This window comes from Annulohypoxylon maeteangense, assembly GCF_022496945.1.
Source record: "Annulohypoxylon maeteangense strain CBS 123835 unplaced genomic scaffold GGS22scaffold_7, whole genome shotgun sequence".
In the NCBI taxonomy this organism is placed as follows: Eukaryota; Fungi; Ascomycota; class Sordariomycetes; order Xylariales; family Hypoxylaceae; genus Annulohypoxylon; species Annulohypoxylon maeteangense.
Window position 1 is genome coordinate 558,727 of NW_025953254.1, and position 26,533 is coordinate 585,259.

Below are 26,533 nucleotides of genomic sequence, written 5' to 3' on the forward strand. Positions count from 1 at the left end.
AGAGGCTAGATCATAATTAACTTCGGTAGATAGTACTTGATTTACTATTTGCAATCATGACCTGGTTATGTCTATACCTACAAAGAAGGGTATCGTACCTGGACCAAGCCTAATCCACCCGGGTCCACGAAGCCAATTCTTGGTTGGCTAGTTTTCTTCTTCCTCTCGCTTTCAGCGATGGGAATCGCCTCTTCTAATTTCACATTTAGAACGCAAGGATTCGCGCCACCGACACGTGTAATTGCTGACTGAATTGTATCATCCGAACATCGACATCGTTTTATGGTTCGTGTATCGCCGTCTCATCTATATTTCTCTTCTGTCGACCATCGGACTGTGCTCGGTGTAGATTTTTCATAACAAGTTCGTATGTCATCATCGTTACCGTTGCGGCTGGTACAGCTCGCATCATATTCACACCCATACCGGCATAAAATGCTCTCCAGCCTTCCTCTCGTAGAATAGTCCGGAATGTCATAACGACACCTCGATATTTAGGTTGAAGGCTGATGTTCCGCTCGCTGTTTGGAACATGGCTCTGACTTCCTGGTGTGGACTCGGAAACACCTAGTCCTTGCAGATACTCACTTCCGGGAGTCGGTCGCCGTTGTGTTTGCAATCTTGTTCGGATTACTTCGTGAGGGTATGTGGCCGAACTGGCCATGATCTTCGACATTATCGAAGCGGAGAGCACGCCGAGCCAATGATTTTCCTTGGCATCGCCAGTCATCTCACCCATGGCTTGGCCGGTGAACTTCATCCTCAGAAATTCGTATGCTGGAAATTGTACAGCAACATGAGTTAAACCTAGAAGGGCTGGAGTAAGTCCAGAATAGAAGGACAAGATACCCTCAGAGGAGTACATTTTACGTGCGGCATCTAGAGTTGAGCGGTAATGCCATGGCGAATCAATAGTTGGTCTGGAGGTTGGAGTATTGCTCGATCGTGGGAACATTGACATTTGTCTGTTATACCCTGTTGCCGACTGTGACATGAGCCGTGTCTTGATTACCCATATTGGATTCGTTACTATTGTGCTGCTAGCTCCGGCCACGATCGAAGACCAGAAGTTGATAAAGAATTGGTTCTTCTGCACTGTACATTGAATTGATTCGATCAGTTATTTGCCTCAAATTAGGTGATATTGCGTGGGGCAACTTACGTTTCTTCTCGGCCATAAAGACCTTGCTCTTGTTGTAAACAGTGAACCAGACAGCCCAGGTTGGCAGATAGCCAAGAATGATAGGTCCTAAACCTCTATACATGCCACGCAATCCTTCTTCCTTCCATATGATTCTTGCCGTGCCTACCAGGCCTGAGTATACTTTGTGATGGCCAACATATCTTCCTTTATCTATAGCCGTAAATCCACCTTGGGCCTGTAATTTCGTTTTGATGACATCGAGAGGACATGTGACGACGCCGGATGTGAAGCCACCTACGGCTCCCGACAATGCGTTGAATTGAGAGTCGGACGCACCTGCAGCCCACCTCTGCAACGGAGTAAGACCCCGAGGGTCATGTAGTTCCATGGCTGTCACCGCAGAAGCCAATGTGCTTTGTTTGTCTTGGTGAGAATTGTTCGCTGGCGATGCGGTGGATTTAACTGTGGGAGAGGAGCGATGGGAGAAAAGCCCATATTCTGCGGGATCGTGTGATGACCGTCCTGTCGGAGGGCTCTGGGCTTCGTCGTGAGACATGCCCTTGTTCGCTGTTTGAGTCCAGGGAGGACAGAGTACGATTTCGGGGCCTCTGGTATTGATCAGAGGCCCCGTAGAGCAAAAACGTGGCTATTACGGGTGTCGCGTGCTGTGAAAATGACGGTGGATGTATGTATAATTAGAAAGCGAGAGACCTATTCGGATTGAAACCGGCTTAGAAGAGTCGTGATGGTGATGGCGATGGCGTGTGGTGTGCGGGGGAATGCACCCTCGCAAATCCACCGTCCCGTCGACCCAGCAGCTATCGTTTGTCACATGCCATTGGCATCCGAAAAAGCGCCCGTAGAGCGAGTGGGATTAAGGTGTCAACTGGGCGAGTATAAAGTCTTGTCTCTGTGAATTAAAAATGAGAGATGCGAAAAGATGGTGGTGGTTGTGTGGTAATGTGGTCGAGTAGTTCTATGAAGTCCGAAACAGGATATCAATCGGACTTTTGCTAAACTGGAGCGAGGCTAAGCGGGTCACTTCTAATCATCAGACGTGATTGGGATTAGATATGGATCAATCGATATCGACAGATGGAATCTACATACGATAATAGATGGACAGATGGAACGGTACCAGCTTAGCGTTTCTCTGGCGTACCCACGATTGCGAGATCGAGGTGGGCAAACAAAATTATTGCAGCTAATATCCAGACAAAAAGGAAGAGGAAGAGACTAAAAGATGAGAGCTTAGGAATATAGAAGAAAATTGCGGCAATTATAGCTTAAACTCTAGTCAAAATATGGCTTAATATGGCTTTGTCGAATTTTGAAAGTACCACAAGGAACACTTATAGCGCCTCCCGTCTATGTCTACAGTGAGACGTCCACGGGTATGAGATGGATGTATTTATTCATCATCACGGTCAGCAGGAATTGAAGTTCCGGTTTCCCCAACTCTGACGTATTTTACTTAATTGCCTACAATGTTATTGCCTTAACTCTCCTCTTGTACCCTGCACCAGCACCGTACTTTCCTTTTGTAGGGGTACCTATGTACCTATGCAATCGCGCATTCGAGGCACGAGGTCACTTCCTGAATAAGTCCACCTCGAAAGTATCACGCTTAGGAACAATTAAGAGACACTAAGTCATTAAAACCTGAATGCCATAATTATATCAAAGTTTCACGACAAGGAAATCCGAGTCAGATTACCTTGAGTCGACTTATGAACAAATAAAATTGTAGTGTGACAATGACATCAAAAATCATCGAAAACCATCGAAATTCCGCAAATGAATACACAGCTTTTGATGTCACTTCTAGGGTCTGGTACAACGATCTTAACGATCCAAGTGGAGGAAGCTCGAGCCCCAAGCCCCCCAAGCCCCAAATTCCCGGAGTACGGGAGAACAGGGCGAGCACGGTTAATCACGTGATATGATGGAACCCGAAGAGCCATTTTGGAACATCAATTCTTCTAAAATCGTACCAATTGTACGATCGATATTACGACTCGCAACAGCTTCTTTTTACTACCGCTGAAACTGCGCCGATTGTCACCATGTCCACCTACCCGAGTCTCGCACCTTTCATAATCAAGCGACCGTGGCTGACGAAGCTGCTCACGCCTGTCGCCAATTGGTACTCCAATGCCGCCGGCTACCGCCAGCTTGGTCTTCGGTACGCCCATTTCGATCCGAAACGAAGATGGATGGATTGAAATTTGCTAATGCGCTCATTTGCAGAGCTGATGACCTGATTTGCGAGGAGGATGAGCGAGTCATTAAGGCGTTGAAGCGCCTGCCGCCGAAAGAGGCCTACGATCGTGTATACCGACTTCGACGTGCATTCCAATGCAGTTGCACACACAAACTGCTACCCAAGGAGGAATGGACGAAGGATAGCGAGGTATGTCAAACAAAAAAACATCTACTCTTATAATAGACATACCAAAAATTCAATATCCTGGTGGCGCAAATGCTGATAAAACGGATGGAATAGGATGTTCCCTATCTACAACCATTGATCGATCAGATCCACGCTGAAGAAAAGGAGAAGGACGCCTTGGATTCCATGACCGTTATTCGAAGCCATTAAACTGAGTGGGTGCAAATTAAACCAGACGAGCATAACAGCAAACTTGTACCATAAAACTTGCTTTAAAAAGAGGAATAAAATGGTTGGACAGGCTCGCCAGCAGTAGAGTCCAGGTGTAGCAATAATTTGAACATCACAGAACGCCACATCGTGTCTGTATGTGCCTAGACCTTTTCCCCCTTTCACCGAAGCCGTACGATTCTAGTCCGGGCGTTGACGGCTCACATTACTCCATATTTGGGACCTGGCTCGGTGAACTGCAATGCAGATACTACAATGCAGATACTACATACATAGATGAACCTACAAGCTCATGCTTTCATAAACTTATCCCATACTTGGCAACTATCTAGTACTATGCATGTTAGCTATGATCATGACCAAATCTTTTGGTTGAATATATGCCCGCCGATAAGTAGTATGCTGATATATAAAGGTCAGACAGGTCATAATATGACTAGACATAAACGTAAGAAAAGGTTGATTATGCAACAGATTGTATATATTAGTTTTGCCCTGGTGTCCACTATGGCCGTTCCGATCTCCCACGGACTCTTCAAGATTGCAAGTCCATGCGGCTATCCCAACTCTGTACTTGCTATATTGCCGGTGACATGTCACGACGGCAGTTGACCAACAAAACTCCATACAGCGCGACTAAACGGGTACACACAACTGTGCGCCCTCGTTTGTCTCCAAATCCATGCAGGACATCATGAATAGCCAAATTCTATTATAGCAGAAGTTCACAACGCCCCGATCATAACATTGCCATCGTGCCCTTTCCCAAGCACGACAAGATAGAAGTCCATCCAGCTCAACCAACCAACCAACCAATGAATATGTAAGGCGCAAAGAACATCGACGTGAGAAGTAGGTGACAAGACGGCAGAGTCGATTTTGAGGGTGGGGGCTTGAGGGGAGCTCGAGGTCGAGGTTCTCAAGGATGAGGTGGGTGTACTGGTATGAGTAGCCGGACTTCCATTTCCCTTTCGAACGCTATGCCAGAGAAAAGTAAAAGAAAACGAGGCCAATGGCGTGAGAATTAATGCCCTACCCGTCCCCAACGCCTCTTTGCCCAACATGCCTGACGAATCTGATATTTTTGATGCAGCTGTTGTATGCGTGTCGTGAGATCCTCGTAGAAGTATTATGTCCCCTGTCCCATCCGGACATCGAATGACCGAAGGAGTGCAGATATTTTAGACAAGAAAATTGGCATGATTTTCGAAAAGCTGAGTAACACTACTTTATGCGTTCCCCGGCTTTTCTTCTGTGTCGATATGCCAGACGACATAATTGGGCAGGCCAATGACTTCGTAGCCTGCTCTCTTGGCCATTTTCGCGAAACCTTCCGTCTCGGCCTGGTTCTCGAATGCATAGCATGGGAAGTTGATACCTGCGGAGATTGGCATTAGTTGTTGGGATCATAAGTTTTCGAATAACGTGTGGAACAAACCTGATCGGTGGACATCGGCTTTAACTAGGATGTTGACGCCACCAATACCATCGAGTTCGATTTCCTCGTCAGGATCGTTTCGCCAGTCACCCATCCGTGCCATATAAGTTCTACCGGTGTCATATTGCTTGTAACCTTTTTGTACCGCATTAGTAATTAATCAAGATCCGTTGGAGAGCGACTTGTATACCTTCTGCTAGAACCATGTTTTTGTCTAGTTTAGAGGCTAACTTCAGGCCCTTATCGGACTCGACCCAGGAGTTGTAATCGACTAAGTATATGATGTTAGCTACAGTATCTATAATATTATAGATTTAGCTTTAGGAGGCAAGCTTACATCTGCCTTCGATATCGATTTTGTTGTCGCCGTAACCCTCGTAACGGTGGAACCAGATATCTGGTACCTATTAGCAGAATGTCTTGTTATTTTAAGGGTGCAAACCATACTAGGAACTAGAATATCTCGGTCGTGTGCAATGAAATCCTCTAGAATCTTCTTAGGACTATCCACAATGTCAACGTCACGCCAGTAGACCCAGGAATGATTCGGCTTCAACGAGGCAGATAGCAGATAATTCCTAGCACGACCCATAGCCTTCCGTCGCGGACCTTGAGCCTCAAAGCTGTGCCGATCCTCGACAGACTGGCTGAGATGGCTACCGAAATCTTTTTCCACAACCAGAACGTTATTAAACGGGATATTATCTGGGCGCTTCTGGATGCGATCTAGTTCCATAGCCAATACGCCCATAGTGTCGTCAGTGGAATCTCCGACTAGAAATGCGAGGTCGATGAGGCGATGAGGATAAGTCAACTCGGCAATAAGTTCGAAGTACTTGGACAAATACGGCGCAGCATCCTTCAGGGGGGTAAGAAGGAGAACTCGTTCTTCGTTGTCGATAGCCTGGCGCGTTGATCTGATTCCATTGAGATTGACGTGCGATATCGAGGTCTCGTTGATCGTGATCGGAGCGTGGTGGTTGAAGATGACAGGAGTTTGTAAATGAGCATTCCACGCCTGTTGCTCATTGAGGGTCATGTCCATTGGCGGTTTTGAGGGACCCCAGCAGTAGAAGCTATTAGAAAGGCTAAGGTTAGCAAGATCCGTTTTGGGATGATTATCGAAATTGAAGATACCTTTGCATCTCACTAGCCGAGGATCTGATGCCGCGCCATAGTAATAAGATGATGCCAGCTACAGCGATAGATAGGAGAACTCGTGTTCTTGTTAAAAAGACCCATATCGCTCTGGTAGGAGGAAGTTGTGCCTTGGCAGATTTCCAGGTGATGCCACCTTTAGGTAGAAGCATAGTGGGCGAGCTTTCGGGTGGCCCTCGACACCACCCCAACGATGCGCAATAACAAGCAAACGAAAGGAAGTTTAAAGTTCCAAGGCGAATGATAAGTAGCCTCTCGTTCGTTTTTAGGCCAACCTCGTTTGAATTATCGTAGTTTGGATAATGAATAGTACGATAATATGAAGATTAGAAAGAGGAAGTAGACGAGCGAGAATAAAAAAAAAGATCTACTAAATTAGCGAGTGTAGTTATCAAGCCGGTCAGATGCGCAGGGGAAGGGGAAAAATCGTTGGTTTTTTTCTATCGCAGCTGTCCCTGAAATGTGAGAATAGAAAAAAGGCACCAGGGATTGACGGATGAATTGGCGCGGACGGAGTCAAATTGGACGAACCAGTTGTGGTGAAATTTCAAAAAGTCAAAAGTCAAATGGGCTGGACGACACGAAAGCTGGCCTGGGCTGTTTAGTAACACCAAAGTTTGGAACCTAGCGCCTTGAGATTCACTGGAACAGACTGTTTTAGGGGTGGAGTAACTTTGCAGTACCTAAATCTTGTGAACTTTATGAATTTACGAAGGGGGGGGAACGGTTGACGCTAACACGCTAAGAAGAAGTGGCCAATGCTGCCCGGAGCAAAAATTGCAAGCGAAGTATAAAAATAGTAACTGGGTACTTCGTGCACTGACGCGACAAATCCAAGATTTAACTTATTTTAGCACGGCCATATCGCGTTTAATGTTAGTAGACCAAGTGCCCTATGAGGCTGCGCAATTTCATGTGCATGTTAAGCTTAGATGTAACTAATCTTAAAAGTCTACAAGTAAAAGCGCATGCTCTTTCTGTCTTTTTGTTACGTGTGCTTACCTACCTAGCAGCCTAGTACACGTAGGTAGGTACCTAGCAGTAGCTTACTAGACGCCTATTTCGAAAATTTAGGGGTGATGGGGAATATCATAAAAGATAGTCACTGGCATCATGAATGCCGGGAAAAAATGAAAGGGGGAGTTCGATCATTGACGCCCTCAATTGAGCGATTGCATTATACCTAGTAGATAAAGTAAAATAAATAAATCACGAGGTTGCATAATGTGACCATAAGTAGCCCTAATTTAACCAATTTTTATGTTTTTTTTTACAATTTGGTCCCCGAGCACATAAACGCAGGCTGTAAGTATGGCTGGATGGATATTGGACGATCTATGTAAGTGGCAGCTGGATACAGATAGCCAAGATGGAAAACGCCATGCTGCATGCGAAATTTCCATTTATGCCCCAGCTCTATTAAGACTCCGCCATTACGCCAGTAGGTACACCAGTGTGCTGCCGGTAGGGTCTGTACTCCATGTAACATTGACCTTATTTCTATCGGTCCATTAATTATTTCGACAACCTACATGTAATTATGCTAATCATTATAGCTTGATGGATATGATTGAAGAACCGGTACGACGGGTAAGAGATCAGATGCAGTTACTAGGGACCTCGGGATTGTCACGAAGGTGGAGATAGAGATTCGAGACCCTCAAAGGGAAAAGGACGTTTTTTATCTAGACATTAACTCAAAACTCAATTGTTGCTACTTGACTACGAAACCATAATATTAAGATTGCTTTTGACAATATCGGATACGCTGTACGAAACCAAATACCTATTCATAATTAAGGTTCGTGAGATATTCTTAATATTCTATATGAGCTTCCAATAAACGCATAGGCAACTAGGCAGCAACCTCTATGTAGAAATTTAATCTGTATATCTTCTTTACATAAGCTAAATGAGTCAGATGCGAACTATTTCATTGGCTCGCTCGCTCTCTCTAACTGGATGACAAAGCAAAGGCGCGGGTTGAATAGATAGAACGCGGTATTCTTCATTTGGTAATTAATGTATATGTATATATACGTAACCTTGGGACAAATTCCGATATGTTGTTCTGGTTTTCAATTGCCTCTTTTTGCAACTAACTCATCTCATATGGAAGGCGTGTCCTATCTGTGATGCTTATTTGTAGCAGTTCCCTGTCAATCGCAGTCAATGATCCTCTCACTTAAAACAACCAGTTATCTAAATTACACACATATTCTATGTGGAAAGATAACTATACCTATAATCATTCACTTATGAACTACGCATGTTTCTTCGAAGTAATAGAAACTTCTTCTTCAAAGCTCGATCTCCCATTAGGTACTTAATTGGCGGAAAAGATCAGATAATCACCTATTCCTTAGCTCAGAGGTTTCGATACTCATGCAACAGTAGACACAAGGGGCACTTACATACATTCCCACAAGGCTACCACCTTCTACGCCCGACTTTATCTTCATTCAAGAGCCACCAGGTAGCAACTATGGCTACACGTAGATCGGCTCGGGTAGCAGCGGCATCTGCAACACAAGATACCACGATTACCCCTCCGGTTGCTCCAGCTGCTAAAGCGCCGAGGGGACGAAAAAGGAAAGCGGCGCCAGACATGTCACAGGAGGACGACTCGAAAGAGAATCCAGAAGGAAATGTGGCCCCGGATGCTCCTACAACTCCCAAAAGGCGTCGTGCCCGGAAACTTGCTGATCCTCCAGCAACGCCTACACCGAGCAGTGCAAAGTTGATTAGTGAACCCGCCACAGCTTATGAGACCCCGAAGCCAAAAGCGGCAGCTGTGAGGCGGCTAGCAGATCCTAACGCTACCAACGCAACGCTTCTCTCGCCAGAGACATCCCGAGTCATAACTAGGGTCATCCCTCCCTCGACATCAGCTGGTGAGACCACCACGACCGATATCCTCGAAGAAGCGTGCAAGCATCTTATAAGCGTTGATGCGCGAATGAAGCCGCTGATAGAGAAGCATCAGTGCTCAGTCTTCACTCCTGAGGGCTTGAGCGAGAAGATCGACCCCTTCGAAGCCCTATGCAGCGGCATCATCTCGCAGCAAGTCTCCGGGGCAGCAGCCAAATCTATCAAGCAGAAATTCATTGATCTCTTCGCCGAAAACGACGGCAAGTTCCCGCACCCATCTCAGGTCGCGGTGTACACCATCGAGCGGTTGCGTACGGCGGGCCTGTCACAACGCAAAGCCGAGTACGTGCAAGGGCTCGCGGAGAAATTCACCACCGGCGAGCTGAGCGCGCAGATCCTGGCGGACGCATCGTACGACGTCGTCTTAGAGAAGCTAATCGCCGTGAGGGGGCTAGGAAAGTGGTCCGTTGAGATGTTCGCGTGCTTCGGCCTAAAGAGGATGGACATCTTCTCCCTCGGCGACCTAGGCGTACAGAGGGGGATGGCCGCATTCGTTGGACGGGATGTATCCAAACTGAAGAAAAAGGGCGGTAAATGGAAGTACATGTCGGAAGACGAGATGAAGGAGATATCAGATAGGTTTGCTCCTTATAGAAGCGTCTTTATGTGGTATATGTGGAAAGCCTCAGACACCGACGTGGCTACGCTGGAGTAAGGCTCTATAGGTATACTCGGATTTGACAAAACCCCTATTTGAAGCCATAGGAAATACTCAAGATGTAGTTTTATGTTCAATAAATGGTGTGCTCCAACCCGCGGGTTATTCTGCATTCACTTATACTTTCAACTTATTAGAAATAAGGTGCCCAAATGCAATAATGATGATTGCGTATTTAACTCATGGTGTTCGACCTTAGTATATAAATGAGTTCAACCATTCTCAAAGTAATTACATAATAACCATAATCTACTAACACTCGTTGACTCTTACTGCCTAACTGGGTAGGCAGGCGGGCCATGTCATACTGGTATCACAAGACTTATAATTGCACTACGGAAAAATGATCTTCATTATTGAAAAGTTCCAAGGCATAATCTGGGAGGCACCCTGGTGATGCTGTGATACTCTGTCGAATGTAGTGGTACCTAGTGCCGAGTTTTACACTCATCCAGGTAGCTGACTGAGAGGTGGAAAATACCAATCTTCTCCCAAGAAAGCCATCCAAGACGCCACGAAGTTAGGCAACTGGGCACTTGCCGGTAGTTATGATCATCCTTCGGCGTGTAACATTGGCGTCTAGTTAATTTAGGCGAGCGACCTTGATTCTGTAGATATAGCAGCGTGGAAAAGTGGATTACACGCACGATGAGCTTCCACAAATGATATCTGGAGAACGAGGCAGAGCTAATATATATGATGTTGTCGGAAACCTACCTAGTTAGGTCGGAGCGTTGAGGTAATGCGTGCATCCGTACGGGGAGATGTATTGCGGACGTAATAAGCCGTGAAAACAAGTCGTGTGATTGGCATCCCTTACTTAGACAATAAAAATTGTCAAGCGGTTCCTCTCAGCTGGAAATGAGAGAGAAATGAGCAGCTAGTAGGTTTAAATATTTGATAGCTCGAACTATTGCCGATTTGAAACTTTAGCATACTGCAGGTTTATCACAGGTTCAGAATATTGTCGAATCTGATTGTGTAGATGTATTCACGCTAGTGAAATTGCCGTTGTAGATCATAGAGATCGGGTTTGAAATGCTGGTCGATGACGCAGTTCGGACTAGGAGAAGAGGCCGCTAGTCGACGAATTTGTCGCAGAACGTGGAATCTGGACGATGAGCAACAGAGGCGCGTGCGATTAGCAAATGGGAACAACTTGTCAATTCATTCCGTCGGTCGACAATTGTCATGTTGACATATTGACAGGTTGCCGTGCTGCCGTGGTGCGGGATTTTGCCGAGAGAAGGCGTTTCGACTGCTCATCAATACGAAAAAAGAATCATGATGTTTTTCTCGTGTTCGATTGTTCAACCAACTCCAAAATCTAGTTGTAGGTATCGTGACGCGTCAGCGTGGCCACTGAGGGGAGCTGAATATAAAGCGCCATTGGTCTTCTTCGCCACGAATTTTCACTGGATTGCGTTATTCCAGTCGTCAACGAGAGGAGATGCCCTGATGCCCCCGGTGGTCTAAAATTGATAGTCAAGTGGGAAACAGGTCTATTATTATTATGATAAATAGGGACTTCAATATTCTTCTTAATCCAGTTTAGGGTAAAGAGTTGAAGGTTCTTACTTTGTGTAGCTAACATTGCCGATGCATCGTCGCATCCTGCATTGCTTACCAGGTACCAAAATAAAGCAGACCCATTTTAATTGATGCATACACGGTCTAAAAAAGAGGGGTGGGGGTGCATTGATTACACATATCAAGGGATATACAGAGTACATCTATCGCACGTACCGGCGTACCTGAGATAGTGGGAAATAATTGGGTGGTATCGAACGGTATTGGATGGATGCAGATCAAATACACCCGCGGCCGCGCCGTTGGCTGGATTGGAAGATGGATCTTCCTTGAACGATGCTCAAGCTTTGACTGTTAAATCGAGATATTCTTTTGAATGAAAAGAGATGGTAACCAATCGTTACTTTTAAACCCGCCATAAACTTCGTAAAGAGACTCCAAAGCCGAGTCGATCGGTTGACACGATTAGAAACCTAAGTCGTAACTGGTAGTAACTAGTAGTATAAAAGGAATAAAAATGATAAAATAAAAAAACAGATGCATAGCAATTCCAAACAAATATATATGCGGTGCTCCCGGACTTTGAATCATTTACATATTACTCTATATCCAACACGCCACAGATCCTGACCGAACCAACCGTACTGCCGTATTCTAAAATTTTACTCCTAACCGATGCAAATGGGCAAAATATCAATTATCATTTATTAGGTAAGGTAATGTTGACTTACGAGCTTGCATGTGAGCTACTACCAACATTGACAGGATTGAACATATACTGTACGGGGTTTGTGGGTGTTCGGTAATCTTTGGTGTGAGCTAAAGCCTGTTAACTTACACCGCGCACCGCGTACCGGAGATTGACACGACGGCGGGTATGCATCAATCCAGACTATATGCACAAGATGAGCATCGTAACTATTAGCATTGTAACTACCTAGGTATAGGTATGCCGTCACCGTCTCTGGTGCTACTGTTCAATGTTATAAGCTTGCTCTTAGAAGTTGTACATATGGTTGTAAGAAGCAGTTCGGCATAATATTACATACTTATTTACAACTTGGAAGCTACAAGCTATGAATTGAAGCTGGAGCTGTCAAGTCTGCCTCGTTTTCTCTGCTGGTTGCCCAGATCTTATAAACTTGGAACAGTGCTACTTGAAACTACGCGGAAACAATTCTAGAATCATACCAAGGTCAAAAGGTGGATGACGGACTCTTCCAGCAAGGCATCGCCGGGTATGAGAAGATCATAAGTCACAGATCAGCCCGGTGGCCATAGCTAAATAGATACACCCATACATCCTACAGAGTGGCGCATATGAATGTCAATACGCAAGGCATGTACATAGGTACCATGTATATTTTTAATATGGTGGATGTTCCGAGGTGGATTTGTGAGAGAATGGAGTGCTGCCGCAAAACCTTGCAGCGATTCCCTGCTTTTACCAAACTAAGCCTTCGAAAATGAGGATCCAATCTCGCCAATTGGTCGACTTAGCTGCTTAGATATGAAAACTGCGACACTGTGTTTCTCTCGAATACGGTATTATCCTTGTTACAAGAGTCGTCTTTGGACACCACTTGGACACACCTCTTGGACACCTGTACGATCCATGGATCAATCGTTTACGACCGTCTGTACCTATGTACGTAGGTCCGGCATGCCTGGCTTGCAAAAGTTTGGAGAAGTCTTGCTTGTTCTTCCAATGGCATGAAAGACAGGTGTGATGATAAGGTGAGAAGACGACCTTGTGCATTTGGTGACGACTAGAAATACGAACACCTGCGTTTTTCATACATAATGAATTTGCCGTATTTGCTGTGTCTCCGCGTGTCGAATATGTCGGAATACAAAGACAATTCTTATCATAAAAGAGAAAAAAAGGGTGAAAAAAAAAGCAGTAGGAAAATGTTGCTTAAGCCTCTAAAGATCTAAAGGTACTTTAGCTCCGGATGTTGCCCTCTATTTTTCTCTTCCTCTTTCATCGTTGCCAAGACTCATTGCTTGCTTAAAATTGATGAAGATCCTCTGGCCTGTGTCTCCGGTCCTTATCAACTTATAATTGGGTCTTGCAAGTCTGGTTCGATATCGCACCTTCTAATCGTATGCGCACTGTACGTCTTTACCCCTTAACGAATCCACTTGATCCCCCCTTCCCCTTCCTGTTCTCACCCCCCCTACTGCCAGGGAAGCCACGCCATCCATCAAAAGTCGAATTCCAAAACGTTTCGGCCTTTTCTTGCCCTGACTTTCCCTCCAACTCACTTTTTCTCAACCTTCCTCTTCCTTCTTATTCGGATTCATTCGTTTGTCCATATTCCCAGTAAAAGAGGAAGAGCACTCGCTCAATAACTTCCTCCTACCTTTAATATTTACCGCTCACATCAGAGTTCATCTCTCCGTTTTCCCTCGTAACCAATAACAAAACACCACCTTCACTCGTAACATCGGAAATCGATCAACAAAGCAACACAACGTTCCAACATAATCCTTTACCCGCGTCGAAAGGTACTTGGGAGGGTATTAATTCTCATATCTTGGGTTTCTGAAAATCGAATCTTGAGAATATTAGCAGGTTAGTCATAACTTTTTCTACTCTTCCACTTTAGAATGTTCCCAGCTAGGAACCGGAGCCCTCGATACGTCGAAATTGTATAATACCGGGAGTCGATATTATCTCGATTCCAGCGCCTTTCACTTCCAATTGGGTTTGGATTACCTGGCCCGCATATGACAGAACACGACATATTCATGTCGACTACCAAATACTACCATCCATTCGGACGTCGGCTTGTTGTCCGGGGTGCGTTAGTGTTGTGATGTTTAATACACATGAGAGGGATTACGCGTCGTATCTGTCAATTCACTGCAAGTTGAAGTTGTGGAATCGGGATTCAAGCGAAGCGATTACGGGTGGTTATGGAACACAAACACAAGCAACATGGAGTCAAGTTTACCAAGAGTATATGAATGATGGAAACGGGTCCAACCACCGTCGACTACAGTCACTCAATGACTGTACATGCGCCTTCTCAATCATCCTATTTCGCGACTTCCTGATGGCCACAGTTTCATCACTTGACCAAGCCAATTGGCAATTTCAAGCTCGGAGGGCCATGGAATATTTTATTTAACGGAGGACAGTGTTGGGTTGAGCTTCTCGCCTATTCAACTCAGTCGCGTTGGGACATCCAATTAGTTGACTATCGAGGACGAATACTTATTTCTTTTTCGGCTCTTAACATATGTCTAAATAGCCAGTTATAACTAACAGTTTTCCTATACAGTTAGGCAAGATGTTCAGCAAGCAGCTTCTTACTGCCGCCACGGCGCTCAGCATGGCGTCCGGTAAGTTAAATTTCGCGGTGTTACATATAAGCATTCGTTCTGACAAGAAATTATAGGCGTGTTCGGTGTTGGATGTAACGATGCGACCGCTACGATCCAGTCTGCGGCCGATGCCACCCAGGTTGCCAAGTGTGATTCTATCAAGGGTAGCGTCCTAATCGGCACCACTGCCGGCCCTGATATCGATCTCAGTGGAAGCCTAGAGTCGATTGGTGGTTCTCTGACGGCCGAGAACAACGGTCTCCTCAACAGTTTGAAGAGTTCTTCCCTAACTACCATTGGCGGTGCCTTCGCTCTGAAGAACGTCACCAAGCTCTCTACCCTCAGCTTCCCAGCCCTCGGTGAGGTTGGCTCCATTGACTGGGCCACCTTGAACGCTCTTCCTGAGCCCACCTTCGGCAACCCCGGTATCACCAAGGCGAAGAGTGTTACTATCGCCGATACCTTCATTGAGAGCATTAACGGCATCAACGTCGAGTCTCTTACTGACATGAACATCAACAACAACCGACGATTGACCAAGTTCTCGACCAGCATCAAGAGCTTGTCTAACACTCTGTACGTGCAAGCCAACGGTCTCAACCTTAGCATGGAGATGCCCAACTTGGAGTGGATTGCCAACATGACAATTGCCAACGTCACCTCCTTCTCAGTTCCCTCTCTGCACACTGTTAACGGCTCAATGCGTTTCGATTCCAACTACTTCACAACCTTCAGTGCCGCCAACTTGACTCAGATCCAAACCGGTGATTTATCTTTCGTTAGCAACCCCCAGGTCACCAACATCTCTATCCCCAAGCTTGAGAGCATTGGTGGTGGTTTCACCATTGCCAACAACACTGCTCTGGAGAAGCTCGATGCTTTCGGTTCCCTCAACGAGATTGGCGGTGCCGTTAAGGTCCGAGGTTCCTTCACCGATGTCCAGCTCCCTGGTCTGAAGGACGTCAAGGGTGCTTTTGAGGTTGTCAGCACTGAGGATATCTCCAGCTCTTGCACCACCCTCGGTAGCTACAAGGGCGGTGTTGTCCAGGGCGACTACAACTGCCGAGGCAAGGACGCTAACGCCAACGACGACACCTCTGACGCTTCTAGCGACGGCTCCTCCAACGGCACCAGCAACAACAAGAACGCTGCCACTGGCCTCGGGACCAGCATGCCTGCTCTCTACACCTTGGTTGCTCTTGGCTCTTTCGTTGCCGCTCTCTTGTAATAGGTTTGGACTTTTGGGTGTTGGAGCATGGTGGAAGAACATGATGGGAGAAGATGGTGGCGTTTCTCGACATTCCCTTTTCCAGAGTCATAAAACCTGTTGTCATTTCATTGGTCGCGGTTTGCGACTAGGGCTACGTATAAGGAACCGCTAGACTTAATACTGATGCATGTGCTACTTGGAACATGACTCTCACAATTCTGGTGTGATTCTGTTGATAGGCGTTTACGTACCTCGTCAATTTGTAGTACTTTGCTGTCCTGTATAATTACGGAACTCTTATCATCGTAGTCATAGTGCAGAGGCTACTAATTGGAAGTGACCATGATCTGGCATAAAAACTGGTAGAATGCTGTAAATCTTTGCCTACCACCAAGGAATATCGCAATCATAATAACCTACTTTGTAATCTACTTAATACCTAATCTAATAAATCATTCTATATCCAGCCATGTATAGTAACTCCAACATAAGGAAGTATTTCTCGCATGTGTAGTATTGCTTTGCGTAATTTGTGCTCAAGTTCTTGCTCACATTACCCTTTAGTTTATATAGTAAGTTGATATACTCTGGTTACTAATGTCGCTCTTGTTCAAATGGAAAAGCAAATCAAAAGCAGCAACGAAATAGGTCTACTATGTCGGTAGGTATTTATCATGACTACCCAAATTAACTAGATATCACAGCGGATCCGGGGTCAGCCATCGCCTTTTCCGGCGGTTTCTAAGGTAGCCACTCGTATTCCAATACTTGTTCTATCTACTCATAGACTCTTCTCTCAAACTTATCGACATCGTAAAATTGAGGTTCAATCGTGTTGCCTGCGAATATGCGGCCATCTAGCGCATTTACTGCCTGTATCGTAGTCATAATCGTTAGCATAACATAACTTGATTTATCCCTTACTAGAACATTATTACACAAGGGCAAGGGAGTATAGGGAATCGTGTAGAGTGATCACGGAAGAAAACACTTACCCTTAGAGCGGAAACTTGGTCCGTAAACTTGATGTATACCCGCCGGCCCTCGACATCAATGTACAACCTCTCAACACGGCCATACTTGTCTCCGCACTCCTCGCCGATCTCCTGACCTAGCCCGGACTCCATCTCGGCCTGCAAATCCTCCATGCCATCGAGCATGTTCCGCAGCACGACGACATTGCTCATAGACCCAAACTTGCCGCCACTGCTCTCGGACTGGGTCCCCGTGCCGGTCTTGGAACCGATGATACGCCCCTTCCCGCCGGGCTCGGCCCACCCGCCGCCTTCCGCGTCTGATTTCTTCTTCCGCTTTTCGACCTGCACGCGCAGTGGCTGTAGTATCCCGCTTGCTTCAGCGCCCAGACCTTGCCCCTTCGACCAACCGTACTTGGCCATGAGACGCGCGGCGAATCCTTTCTGGCCCGGCCGGCTGCTCCGCGTTTCTTCGGCCTCGGGCTCCGGCGGCACGTACTCGTCCTCGTCCTCATCCATGGCGTCTGGGTCGCGCGGCGCACGGGACTCGGACGCTGGCTTTGACTCCGTGTAGCGCACTGGCGCACGTGATATGGTTGGAGCTTCTGGTTCGGGAGGAGCCGCTAGTAGAGGAGGTGGCGGGGGCGGTGATGGCGAGCGCGGCGGTGGAGGGGCATTTCCTTGTGACAAGGCTAGACGGCGCGCGTAAGCGTCGTCGCCGGTCTTGTCGTCCGGTACTGAGGCTCGTGGAGGTGAAGGTGGTGGCGGTGCGAAGGAGTAGGAATCAGGAGGCGCAAATTGATCTACCGAAGATATATAGGTTAGTAAGATATAATCTTAGGGTGTGTGCTTCATCGTTCAACTCACTCTGTATTGGCCTGGCATCTTCCTCTTCGCTACTCCAGCTTCCCCGCCTCTCGCTATCGTCGTCGCGTCGCCTGTGCTTGTATAGCAAGTCCTTCCATTCTCGCACCTCTCTAATTCGCTCATCGCTCCGTAAGTATTCGATTACGTTCGTAGGCCTGGAGGGGTCGTAAATCTCATCCCAGTCCGTTTCGATGGGTATCTCTCGTTCCTTCTTCTTCTTCTTCCTCCGCCCGCCACGCGCCCTCTTCTCCCCTAATCCGTACATGAACTCATCTTCCTCGGTGGGCGCCCAATCTGCTAGCCGGCTTTTTGACGGGGCTTGAGCTGTTCCAGGACTCGCGACATCTAGGGCGGTAGGCGGAGCAAGAGGCGCTTTCGGGAAACTCGCTTTAGGCTTCTGGGTCTTCTGCTGTGGGCGCCGGATCTGGGGGTGCGGCTGGAAGCGCAGAGCGGAATCGATAGGCTTCTTAGAGGCTTCCTGCTCCTTTACCGCGTCAAGTGCTTCTTGCGACACGACTGGACCGCGGGATATGGAAGCAGTTGAATCGCCTTCTGGCTCAAGAAGATTGGCGTACAGGGACAGACCTGTTCGCGGCGGCTGTTGACCTGCCATGTTTAAGAGAGTGCTAATAGCTCTTATAACTGGTTTGTGCTTGAGGTTCTCGTTAAATTAAGAATAGAGACCGTGTAATAGCAAGCCAAACAATTAGCTGTATTTCTTGACAAGGCTAACGAGAAGGCTGAAGTTCAAGATTCGGTTTAGGCGAAGCTTTCACTAGAAGCTCTGTAATTACAGGGATTACATATCGCCATGCCCGCTAATTTTTGGGTCATTGGCACTAATTGGCTAGTGTAGTTTTAGCGCAACCCGCCCTGGAGGTGCGTGCTTTCCAAGGGTCAGTCTATGGTTGGATGGAGATTGCTGTATCAACAGTTATGTACATAATACATGTAGGTACGTAGCGGCAACAACCTCAAACTTGCATTGATATTGCCGGAGTCGCAGATCCAGGGATCTTACTTATCATACGTTTCGTCACAGAAATTCGTTCAGCTTTTTTTTTCTTTGCCGTTTTCCCGTTAAGAATTAATTTCATGTCTCGTAGCTACTCTTTGTAGTTTGTCTCTCTATTTTATGGGTTCTCTTTAGACACTTTTCTCAAGCAATTGAATATAATATACAAATACTAGACCTCACTTAGAAACACCCAAACTTCGAAATGTCCACTCTCAAGGACTCGATTAATGGCGTAGCCTCTTCCGTCGCTGTCGTAATACCTTCTAAACCGACTCCGTTAAAGGCGACCTACCTAGACTTAGTAGCCGAATGTTCCTCCTTCCAGCGCAAGCTCGCTGCAATCGGTATTACTCACCGCTCCCCAGTCTCGATCGCGACGGTAAACTCGTACGAATTCATCGTCTCGTTCCTAGCTACCTCGTGGCAGCGCGGTATTGCAGCCCCCCTGAACCCGGCTTATAAGCAAGAGGAGTTCGAATTTTATATTGAGGATATTAAGTCTGCTATTGTGCTTGTGCCGAAGGGGGCATACCAAGCCAATGCTCCATCTGTCAAGGCCGCGCGCAAGTTCAAAGCTGCAATTGCTGAGTGCTACTGGGACAATGTGAGAAAAGAGGTGGTTTTAGATGTTAAGGACTTTGGGCAGCTTAAGGGACGGGCTAAGGAGAACATACTCCAACCACAACCAGATGATGTCGCGTTGGTCTTGCACACAAGGTAAGCGTCGGAGTCCAAAAAAATGTTGGGAATACAGCTTTAGTACAAGATCTGACTTATATCAATACAGTGGCACGACGTCACGGCCTAAAGTTGTATGTTATAGACAACCCGGAATATTGCCCACAGCCCCTTTCTAACCAATTAATAGGTCCCCTTAACACATCGCAACTTAACAAGGACGATGAGTAAGTCACCAAGTCTTCGACTCATGTAACAAGTGACATAGTACTAATTATTAATATAGGGAATATCCAATCCACATATCAACTTACCGCGCAAGATCGGACAATGTTGGTGATGCCTCTCTTCCACGTCCACGGCCTTCTTTGCGCTCTCCTGGCTCCTCTCTGCTCCGGCGGCTCCATGATCGTGCCGACTAAATTCTCGGCTTCGGATTTCTGGCAGGACTTCTCTACCTATGGGGCGAATTGGTATACTGCTGTACCGACTATACATCAGATCCTACTGAAGAACCCAACTCCAAGCCCCTTGCCAAATATCCGTTTCATCCGCTCTTGCTCCTCGCCGTTGTCTCCAACAGTTTTCCATCAGCTAGAAGAGAAGTTCAAGGCGCCCGTGTTAGAGGCGTATGCCATGACTGAAGCTGCACATCAAATGACGTCTAACCCCTTACCCCCGGCAAAGAGAAAGCCCGGCACTGTTGGTCTAGGTCAAGGCGTAGAGGTTAAAATTCTCAACGATGCCGGCGATGAGTTACCGCAAGGTAGCGAGGGCGAAATCTGCATCATTGGTGAGAACGTGACTAAGGGTTATCTCAACAACCCAACCGCCAATGCAACTGCTTTTACCAAGGGCGGTTTCTTCCGTACCGGTGATCAGGGCAAGAAGGATGAGGACGGCTATATCATTATCACGGGTCGAATCAAGGAGCTCATCAACAAGGGCGGCGAAAAAATCAGCCCGATCGAGCTAGATAACGTATTGGCTAGGCATCCGTCTGTCTCGGAAGCCGTAAGCTTTGCCATTCCCGACGACCTCTATGGCCAAGACATCGGCGTTGCCATTGTGCTGAAGAGCGGAGCCAAGCTGAATCAAGACGAATTGAAGGCGTGGGTGAATGAGAAACTGGCTAAGTTCAAAGTGCCTAAGAAGGTGAGTTGTAACTGTCTTGATTTCTTTGCGCACAGTGATGGGAAGCTAATTATGAGAACAGGTTTACTTCACTGAGATTATGCCTAAGACCGCAACAGGAAAGATCCAGAGGCGCATCGTAGCAGAGACGATGCAAAAACAAGAGTCGCCCAAAGCGAAGCTTTAGAGACCATTTTCAGTTATCACATTGCATATCTACAATAGAGGATACACGCTTAGAGATATAGATACATATAAAACCGACGGCATCATGCACGAAGTTATAGATCGGTTAGGGGTGCGGGTGCGCCAAGTTGTATAAGCTACATAGCACCTAGATTTAATTGTTTTGTTTTAAGACACGAGAAGCGAGTTAAGAGTGCAAGCACGAAGACACAATGCAAATCAATTTCGATAGAGATGAGATGGCGTCGTTATCATATTTCTGGGTATCTTGGTATTCTCCTGGATTGCTCACATGCACCCTCCACATTAGAAAAAAACATTAGCATCGGCCCTTTCCGAAACTTATACAACGCCACCATTGCCCGTCCTTTCCCATCGTAGATCGCTACAGGTTCCCCGAAACGCCTATTTCCAAGCTTTCGTCTTGGCTTATAGTTATACCGAAAAAAATCAATATTCCCCCAAATCTCAAGAATCCCAAGACTATGCCAAGACGTGCGTTGTCGCAATACAATTAATATGATAGAACAATGTCGAGCTTGGCGCGTTTTTTATTTTTGATTAATCTTTTTTTCCTTTTCGTCTCGCATTCCCCTGCTCAGCCTGCGGCAGCCATGCTCGAGGAGCTGGTGTGGGTAAGGCCGCCCGAGTAGTGCTGAGTTGATATGTTGCCGCTATTTTTATGCATCATCATATCATCCTCAATGATCTCATCATCGTCTTCCTCGTTCTCATATAGCTTCCCCGGCGTGACTAGCCGCCGCGGGCCTTCCGCTTCAAGCATCTGCGTGCTCTGGGCCACGGCCTGGTCTAGCGACGCGTACATGGTGATAGGGGCGCCGTTTAGATCTCGCGGCTGGTCGAAGGCGACCGGGGCTTCTTCGTCCTCGGACGCTATGCTCGAGACCGAGGACCTCCTAGATCGGCTGCTGGTTCTCGAAAAGACGGAATCGCAGTCGCTGTCTTCGTAGCTAGAGAGGTTGCTAGACTCGTTCTGGGAGGGAGATGCGGAAGCGGGGTAGCTCTGTCGGTGGTGTTGAGCTGCCCACCTTCGCGACTCGTTTTGGAGGTAGGTGGATAGCATTGTGGATGCTATCAAGTTAAGTGTTGTAGCAAGTGAGTTTGTGACGTAAAAGTATCGTCCCTTGAGAATTGGCTCTATAGTGGTAGGTATAGAGTATATGTGGATGTGCGTATGTATGGATATATGTGTATGTAGGTATGGAAAGAGTACGAGTATGAGCAAGTAATATACTCAAGTAGACGGCTAGTGAAGGATGTCTACAGTCTTTGTCTTTATATCGGAATGTTGGAACAGGTCACGTTTAAAAGCCAAAACAAAATAGCTCATTCTCGCGCCGAGGCTTCCACCAAGCCTTATTAATAAATAGTCATGATACACCAGGCTTGGGGAATTTGGGGGATACACCTGGTTACAGCTAGATGCAACTACCTTTTCGGGTAGCTAGCTAGCTAGCTGTCTGGCTGTGTAGACCGCCGAAGCTCGGCAACATGGCAACATCATATTTTCAGGGTCCAAGGTGGCTATGGGATCGGACGATGACGACAGAAGTGCAACACAAACGCCGATGATAGCCCTTAAGTCGTCCTTCTCTCTGACCTTTCTGACACCCACATGACACCCGTACATGGCTGCATAGGTACATGGGTACTAGGTGCAATGTGCATAGGACCATATAATAAAAGCAATTGCCCAGACTAATAGTCACATCCACAATAACCGCCCACCCGGAGCCGTAGCAGCCGTGGATAATAAGTATCTAAGTAACTACAAATGTAGATGAAAAGTGAGGCGACTTCGCCAGGACTCGGACGATGTTTATTGTTTCCGAGCTAAGAGCGAAGGCGAAGTGGCAGGGCGGGAGACGCCCGGAAAGCCAAGGGATTGATAGAGGAAGCACGGAAAAGACTCGTGCCGTGACATGTGAGAGAATGGGGAAAGTACACACGAGATGCAAGGAATAGGGAGGCTCTTATTGTCGCAATCGAGAATCCCTCTGAATTTGCCAATTGGTTGGAAAAGAGTAAGAAGAAGACGGCGATGATGAAATTGGGGGAAGAGGTGTGGCATTTCAATGTGCAAGGTTGCTTTCTAAAATGCAATTGACTGCATTATTGGACACATCCATGGATAAGTGAGAGGGCAGGAGGGAGGGATGCGGGGAATATTGAAGAGAAGGAGGGTGCCAGATGAGGGGTCATATACGCAACCTTGAAGTTACGCAAGTTATACTATTATTATGCATGACATTCCGTATTGCATAGTACTATAGCTAAGTACCTTCGTTGTATACACCCATAACCTCAATAGCCTCAATGATGTAAGACTAGACCTGAAAAGCTATTTCTATACTATGTGGATACATCCAAGTACATTTACGCCCTTTGTACTCCACACGTACATGTACGCACGCCTTCCAAGGTTCTAATTACCTTAGATCGATCGTACCTCGGAGACAAAAACACCGGCAAATATCAGAGCACGACGTTGGCGTAATCGAAGACATACATATAGTCTCTGATCAGCCTGTAAGCATCTCGACCGTTCTCTCATGGCTTCTTGCTTCAAAGTAGTTCGCCGACTCTTCCAACCAGTATCCGCCAGAGTTCAACCCAACACCGTTAGATTCACTCGAAATCCCATCAAGACGCAAATGGCGACTATCACGACCCCACCTCCCGGCAAGTTCGAGTGGCTTGTCGTCATCCCCGATAAGCCGGGGACCCAGCAGAAGAGGATTGATGTGCGCGCGTGAGTCGGGCGAATAAGCCGCAACAATTCGCATCCCTCTAGCAGTTAGAACATGAGACTTGGCTTACACGTAACACCCCGTCGACCAGTCAGCACTTTGCCGGCCTAAAGCCATACGTCGAATCTCAGCAGTTTAAGACAGGAGGTACGGCTACCTAACATGATCCTCTTGGAGTTTTCCTTTCGCCCGGTGTGGGTGTTGAAGTACCTAGCTTAAGTATTATGTATGAAGGTGCCGTCCTGAAAGATAAACCCGAAAGCGATGACCCCTCTACCTGGGACTGGTACGGCAGCACAATAGTGGTTGTTGCCGAATCCAAGGAAGAAGTCAAGGCTATCATCGAGAAAGATATTTATACCAAATCTGGAGTTTGGGATACTGAAAATGTAAATCCACCTACTTATCTGTTGTCACAATAGACAGACCCGTTACTAATAATCAACATTAGGCCCTCATCTTAGCGGTATGCACCGGCGTTACTTATACCTAACGGATTCGCCGTAGCTGTACTAATTAAAAATGTCTATTTAGGCCAAGTTTGCATTCAGATACCCCTGATTGCCGTAATAAGCCCCGATGGGACGATGATTGGATCTTACGAATAATTACTAGGTAGACTAGATGTTCCCTGTAAAGGGTATTGATCTTGATATATTCGATCCATATCAATAGCTTACACATATTTAATACTCACGGCTACTCCTAGCCACCCCTTGTCGCGTTTTGGATGTGCCCCGTTCCAATACTAGATAGAATACAACAATGGTGCTCCCCTGAAAACTAGACTAAATCATACAACCCCAAATCCATTTACATGTCTGTCTAAACAAGACAAGACAAGTCAACCTCCCAATAAACTTAAAAACTCCTAGACATGATAAACTTACTTAGGTAGGTATGCTCATGCTCATGACTCTGACTTTGTTTGCGGTTCTGGAGTCGAAGATTCCGTGGCCGCTTCCGCAGCTACCCGAAGTTCGTAGTTCAGGTCAAAGCATTCGGCCAACAATTCAGCCACGCTACCTTGCCCCTCAGGTATATCCTCCCCAACCATGAATTTACCATCGACTCTCATATTGTCAATCGAGTGTAGCTTCATGCTATAAGGGTACAGCTCCCTCACTGAGGTTACTCCTCCACTATTTTTCACCTCGACGAGACAGCGCTTAAGGGTTTGGAGTTGATTGTATATCGGTAGAAGAGCCTCAGAGACAGGTTCCGATGATATCATAAGATGGTAGATATAACCGTAGCTTCTTCTAATTAGATAAAGAAGAGTCTAGGATAGTGTTAGCAGAAGTATTCTGTACTTTAGTAATAATTTTGCTGGCTTAAGAACATACCCGTTGGACGTATAGCTCGGCTGGTTGTCCTTGGTCATCCACCCAATTACCATTTACTCTACTCTCATCAATCCTGTCAAGTTGCCGTTGGTAATCGTATAAATCAGTTTCTCGCAATGACCATGCTTGGGTCAACGAAAGTTTGTCAAGCTCGTTCCTAATACCAACAAGTACGTCATAGGTTGGCTTCCACTTCTCCGGAAATTGACCGTTTCTTTGCATGCCATTAGTTACTATAACTGGATAGAAAAAAGTTGCGCGACGTACCTTTCGAGAACGATCTTTGTATACGTTAAGCATCTATCTAGAAGCCCCGAAATTGTTTCGCTGCCCTTTAGAACGTTGCCATCAGCGTCAACAAACTGTCCATCCTTCCGCTTCTCCCCAATCTCTCTCAATTCCGTTTCGCGCTTAAGTATCTCCGATGGTGTGAACTGGGATAGACTATCAGCATTACGAGTATATTATAAGACAAGGATGGATGAAGAATATACCTTAGACTTAGTATTGACCACAGCCATCTGCCTTAGTATGGAGACAAGCTTGTCCGCTGTTGGCCGTAGAGGCTCGGCTATTTCGTCGGTTTTCCTCTGTAGAACTGATAAGGACGCCCGACATCGCTCTATCCGTTGCGCAATCAATGTTTCGAGGAACGGGGAAGGCTTCGTGCTGGCAGAGTTGTGTACGATTTCCGACAGATGCTCGAGCGTTTGCGACATGCTCTCGAGGTCTTGGACGCAGAATAGGTTAGCTTCGGCTAAATGATCCAGGAGTCGTCTGATAGTCGACGTCAGCGCATATGCGGCGGGAGCTTCGTTGTTTCGGCCGATCGTCATGAAGAAGAGTGACAGAAGCTGAAAACAGCTGTCCACGACTCTGTCCACTATTATGCAAGTCAGCTATCAAGCGCTCGCAACAAGCTCAGAGTAGTTCCGCAGTACCTCGATTTTCCTCAGTTGACTTCCCGCCTCTCGACTCGTTTAGGATTCTGACTTGCTCGACAGTCTGATCGTAGAGGACCATGACATCTTGAGTTCGAACATAGGTGGTTCGATCAAGTTTACGTAGCTGCAGTTGGTCGCGGATAGCTATTAATTTCTCGAGGACATCTTTCTCCCGTTGGTCCTTCGGACCAGGTATCTTTGGTGTCTCCATATCAGTGACTTCAAGGCAATTTGAGGAATTTTAGGCTGTGAGCTCAGGATAGCTTGGAGATGGGTGTGGGTTATTTCCTTGTGAAAATAGGAAGGATAAAGAACAGAGAGATAGAGGAGTCCTCTTCTTCTCCCGGTTCCTTCTTTGTCCAATGGCACCTAGGTCCTATGTATATGATTGAGGAGTACCTGGGTCCTAGGTCGATAACCTCTGGATCACTTAGCAATAATGCTCGTCAAATTGAAATTTTGTATAATGGCTGAATATATGAGAAACACAGGCGTGATACTAGAAATGCAGGTGGTGCCAATAGAACCAATAATGTTTCGTTCTTGCGGGAAACACAATCTAGATTGTTAGCTAAAGAGATATTTCAAAA

General features: G+C 46.5%; 11 protein-coding genes across 11 annotated transcripts; 5 read left to right on the forward strand and 6 right to left on the reverse strand.

Annotated features, from left to right (window-relative positions):
• Positions 1 to 280: 280 nt before the first annotated feature.
• GGS22DRAFT_187901 (mitochondrial carrier) lies at positions 281 to 1,700 on the reverse strand (the record flags this gene model as incomplete). Its single annotated transcript, XM_047964659.1, has 2 exons — positions 281 to 1,095; positions 1,163 to 1,700. The coding sequence occupies 2 exons, from the start codon at positions 1,698 to 1,700 to the stop codon at positions 281 to 283; spliced, it is 1,353 nt and encodes a 450-aa protein (XP_047819452.1).
• A 1,351-nt stretch (positions 1,701 to 3,051) lies between these two features.
• On the forward strand, positions 3,052 to 4,080 carry GGS22DRAFT_161383 (14 kDa subunit of cytochrome bd ubiquinol oxidase). The gene is made up of 3 exons (XM_047961083.1): positions 3,052 to 3,329; positions 3,395 to 3,557; positions 3,651 to 4,080. Exons 1-3 carry the CDS (start codon positions 3,211 to 3,213, stop codon positions 3,744 to 3,746), a joined length of 378 nt encoding a protein of 125 aa, XP_047819453.1. The 5' UTR covers positions 3,052 to 3,210; the 3' UTR covers positions 3,747 to 4,080.
• A 355-nt stretch (positions 4,081 to 4,435) lies between these two features.
• GGS22DRAFT_131375 (uncharacterized protein) lies at positions 4,436 to 5,076 on the reverse strand. Its single transcript, XM_047958481.1, has one exon. It carries the CDS (start codon positions 4,829 to 4,831, stop codon positions 4,493 to 4,495), a length of 339 nt encoding a protein of 112 aa, XP_047819454.1. The 5' UTR covers positions 4,832 to 5,076; the 3' UTR covers positions 4,436 to 4,492.
• On the reverse strand, positions 4,997 to 6,515 carry GGS22DRAFT_187903 (glycosyltransferase family 62 protein; the record flags this gene model as incomplete). The annotated part of the gene is made up of 6 exons (XM_047964660.1): positions 4,997 to 5,145; positions 5,206 to 5,340; positions 5,396 to 5,476; positions 5,543 to 5,602; positions 5,653 to 6,281; positions 6,343 to 6,515. 6 exons carry the CDS (start codon positions 6,513 to 6,515, stop codon positions 4,997 to 4,999), a joined length of 1,227 nt encoding a protein of 408 aa, XP_047819455.1.
• A 1,829-nt stretch (positions 6,516 to 8,344) lies between these two features.
• On the forward strand, positions 8,345 to 10,041 carry GGS22DRAFT_161385 (DNA glycosylase). Its single transcript, XM_047961084.1, has one exon. The coding sequence runs from the start codon at positions 8,633 to 8,635 to the stop codon at positions 9,947 to 9,949; it is 1,317 nt and encodes a 438-aa protein (XP_047819456.1). The 5' UTR covers positions 8,345 to 8,632; the 3' UTR covers positions 9,950 to 10,041.
• Positions 10,042 to 14,781: 4,740 nt separating this feature from the next.
• On the forward strand, positions 14,782 to 16,043 carry GGS22DRAFT_187905 (uncharacterized protein; the record flags this gene model as incomplete). Its single annotated transcript, XM_047964661.1, has 2 exons — positions 14,782 to 14,833; positions 14,890 to 16,043. The coding sequence occupies 2 exons, from the start codon at positions 14,782 to 14,784 to the stop codon at positions 16,041 to 16,043; spliced, it is 1,206 nt and encodes a 401-aa protein (XP_047819457.1).
• A 636-nt stretch (positions 16,044 to 16,679) lies between these two features.
• On the reverse strand, positions 16,680 to 18,667 carry GGS22DRAFT_131420 (uncharacterized protein). Its single transcript, XM_047958483.1, has 3 exons — positions 17,867 to 18,667; positions 17,021 to 17,802; positions 16,680 to 16,898 (listed from the first exon to the last, which is right to left on the reverse strand). The coding sequence occupies exons 1-3, from the start codon at positions 18,477 to 18,479 to the stop codon at positions 16,803 to 16,805; spliced, it is 1,491 nt and encodes a 496-aa protein (XP_047819458.1). The 5' UTR covers positions 18,480 to 18,667; the 3' UTR covers positions 16,680 to 16,802.
• Positions 18,668 to 18,909: 242 nt separating this feature from the next.
• Positions 18,910 to 21,081, forward strand: GGS22DRAFT_161429 (acetyl-CoA synthetase-like protein). Its single transcript, XM_047961085.1, has 5 exons — positions 18,910 to 19,601; positions 19,672 to 19,696; positions 19,753 to 19,789; positions 19,849 to 20,717; positions 20,779 to 21,081. The coding sequence occupies exons 1-5, from the start codon at positions 19,087 to 19,089 to the stop codon at positions 20,881 to 20,883; spliced, it is 1,551 nt and encodes a 516-aa protein (XP_047819459.1). The 5' UTR covers positions 18,910 to 19,086; the 3' UTR covers positions 20,884 to 21,081.
• On the reverse strand, positions 21,082 to 22,464 carry GGS22DRAFT_161431 (uncharacterized protein). Its single transcript, XM_047961086.1, has one exon. The coding sequence runs from the start codon at positions 21,964 to 21,966 to the stop codon at positions 21,481 to 21,483; it is 486 nt and encodes a 161-aa protein (XP_047819460.1). The 5' UTR covers positions 21,967 to 22,464; the 3' UTR covers positions 21,082 to 21,480.
• Positions 22,465 to 23,300: 836 nt separating this feature from the next.
• Positions 23,301 to 24,335, forward strand: GGS22DRAFT_161433 (uncharacterized protein). The gene is made up of 5 exons (XM_047961087.1): positions 23,301 to 23,655; positions 23,745 to 23,800; positions 23,888 to 24,042; positions 24,105 to 24,119; positions 24,188 to 24,335. Exons 1-5 carry the CDS (start codon positions 23,456 to 23,458, stop codon positions 24,212 to 24,214), a joined length of 453 nt encoding a protein of 150 aa, XP_047819461.1. The 5' UTR covers positions 23,301 to 23,455; the 3' UTR covers positions 24,215 to 24,335.
• A 115-nt stretch (positions 24,336 to 24,450) lies between these two features.
• Positions 24,451 to 26,268, reverse strand: GGS22DRAFT_131473 (uncharacterized protein). Its single transcript, XM_047958484.1, has 5 exons — positions 25,941 to 26,268; positions 25,494 to 25,882; positions 25,267 to 25,433; positions 25,000 to 25,213; positions 24,451 to 24,935 (listed from the first exon to the last, which is right to left on the reverse strand). Exons 1-5 carry the CDS (start codon positions 26,152 to 26,154, stop codon positions 24,564 to 24,566), a joined length of 1,356 nt encoding a protein of 451 aa, XP_047819462.1. The 5' UTR covers positions 26,155 to 26,268; the 3' UTR covers positions 24,451 to 24,563.
• Between the last annotated feature and the right edge of the window lie 265 nt (positions 26,269 to 26,533).

Bases quoted from the DNA above. Each gene is read 5' to 3' on its own strand.
- GGS22DRAFT_161383 (XM_047961083.1), top strand. From the start codon at position 3,211: ATGTCCACCTACCCGAGTCTCGCACCTTTCATAATCAAGCGACCGTGG. The intron at 3,330-3,394 runs GTACGCCCATTT...GCTCATTTGCAG, and splicing joins TACCGCCAGCTTGGTCTTCG to AGCTGATGACCTGATTTGCG. The intron at 3,558-3,650 runs GTATGTCAAACA...CGGATGGAATAG, and splicing joins AATGGACGAAGGATAGCGAG to GATGTTCCCTATCTACAACC.
- GGS22DRAFT_161433 (XM_047961087.1), top strand. From the start codon at position 23,456: ATGGCTTCTTGCTTCAAAGTAGTTCGCCGACTCTTCCAACCAGTATCC. The intron at 23,656-23,744 runs GTGAGTCGGGCG...CCCGTCGACCAG, and splicing joins AAGAGGATTGATGTGCGCGC to TCAGCACTTTGCCGGCCTAA. The intron at 23,801-23,887 runs GTACGGCTACCT...TTATGTATGAAG, and splicing joins TCAGCAGTTTAAGACAGGAG to GTGCCGTCCTGAAAGATAAA.
- GGS22DRAFT_131420 (XM_047958483.1), bottom strand. From the start codon at position 18,479: ATGGCAGGTCAACAGCCGCCGCGAACAGGTCTGTCCCTGTACGCCAAT. The intron at 17,803-17,866 runs GTGAGTTGAACG...TATCTTCGGTAG, and splicing joins AGATGCCAGGCCAATACAGA to ATCAATTTGCGCCTCCTGAT. The intron at 16,899-17,020 runs GTAAGTGTTTTC...ACTACGATACAG, and splicing joins ACCAAGTTTCCGCTCTAAGG to GCAGTAAATGCGCTAGATGG.
- GGS22DRAFT_131375 (XM_047958481.1), bottom strand. From the start codon at position 4,831: ATGTTGGGCAAAGAGGCGTTGGGGACGGGTAGGGCATTAATTCTCACG.
- GGS22DRAFT_131473 (XM_047958484.1), bottom strand. From the start codon at position 26,154: ATGGAGACACCAAAGATACCTGGTCCGAAGGACCAACGGGAGAAAGAT. The intron at 25,214-25,266 runs GTACGTCGCGCA...TGGCATGCAAAG, and splicing joins ACAAAGATCGTTCTCGAAAG to AAACGGTCAATTTCCGGAGA. The intron at 24,936-24,999 runs GTATGTTCTTAA...ACACTATCCTAG, and splicing joins CCGAGCTATACGTCCAACGG to ACTCTTCTTTATCTAATTAG.
- GGS22DRAFT_161429 (XM_047961085.1), top strand. From the start codon at position 19,087: ATGTCCACTCTCAAGGACTCGATTAATGGCGTAGCCTCTTCCGTCGCT. The intron at 19,697-19,752 runs GTATGTTATAGA...ACCAATTAATAG, and splicing joins CGACGTCACGGCCTAAAGTT to GTCCCCTTAACACATCGCAA. The intron at 20,718-20,778 runs GTGAGTTGTAAC...TTATGAGAACAG, and splicing joins AGTTCAAAGTGCCTAAGAAG to GTTTACTTCACTGAGATTAT.
- GGS22DRAFT_161385 (XM_047961084.1), top strand. From the start codon at position 8,633: ATGTTTCTTCGAAGTAATAGAAACTTCTTCTTCAAAGCTCGATCTCCC.
- GGS22DRAFT_161431 (XM_047961086.1), bottom strand. From the start codon at position 21,966: ATGCTATCCACCTACCTCCAAAACGAGTCGCGAAGGTGGGCAGCTCAA.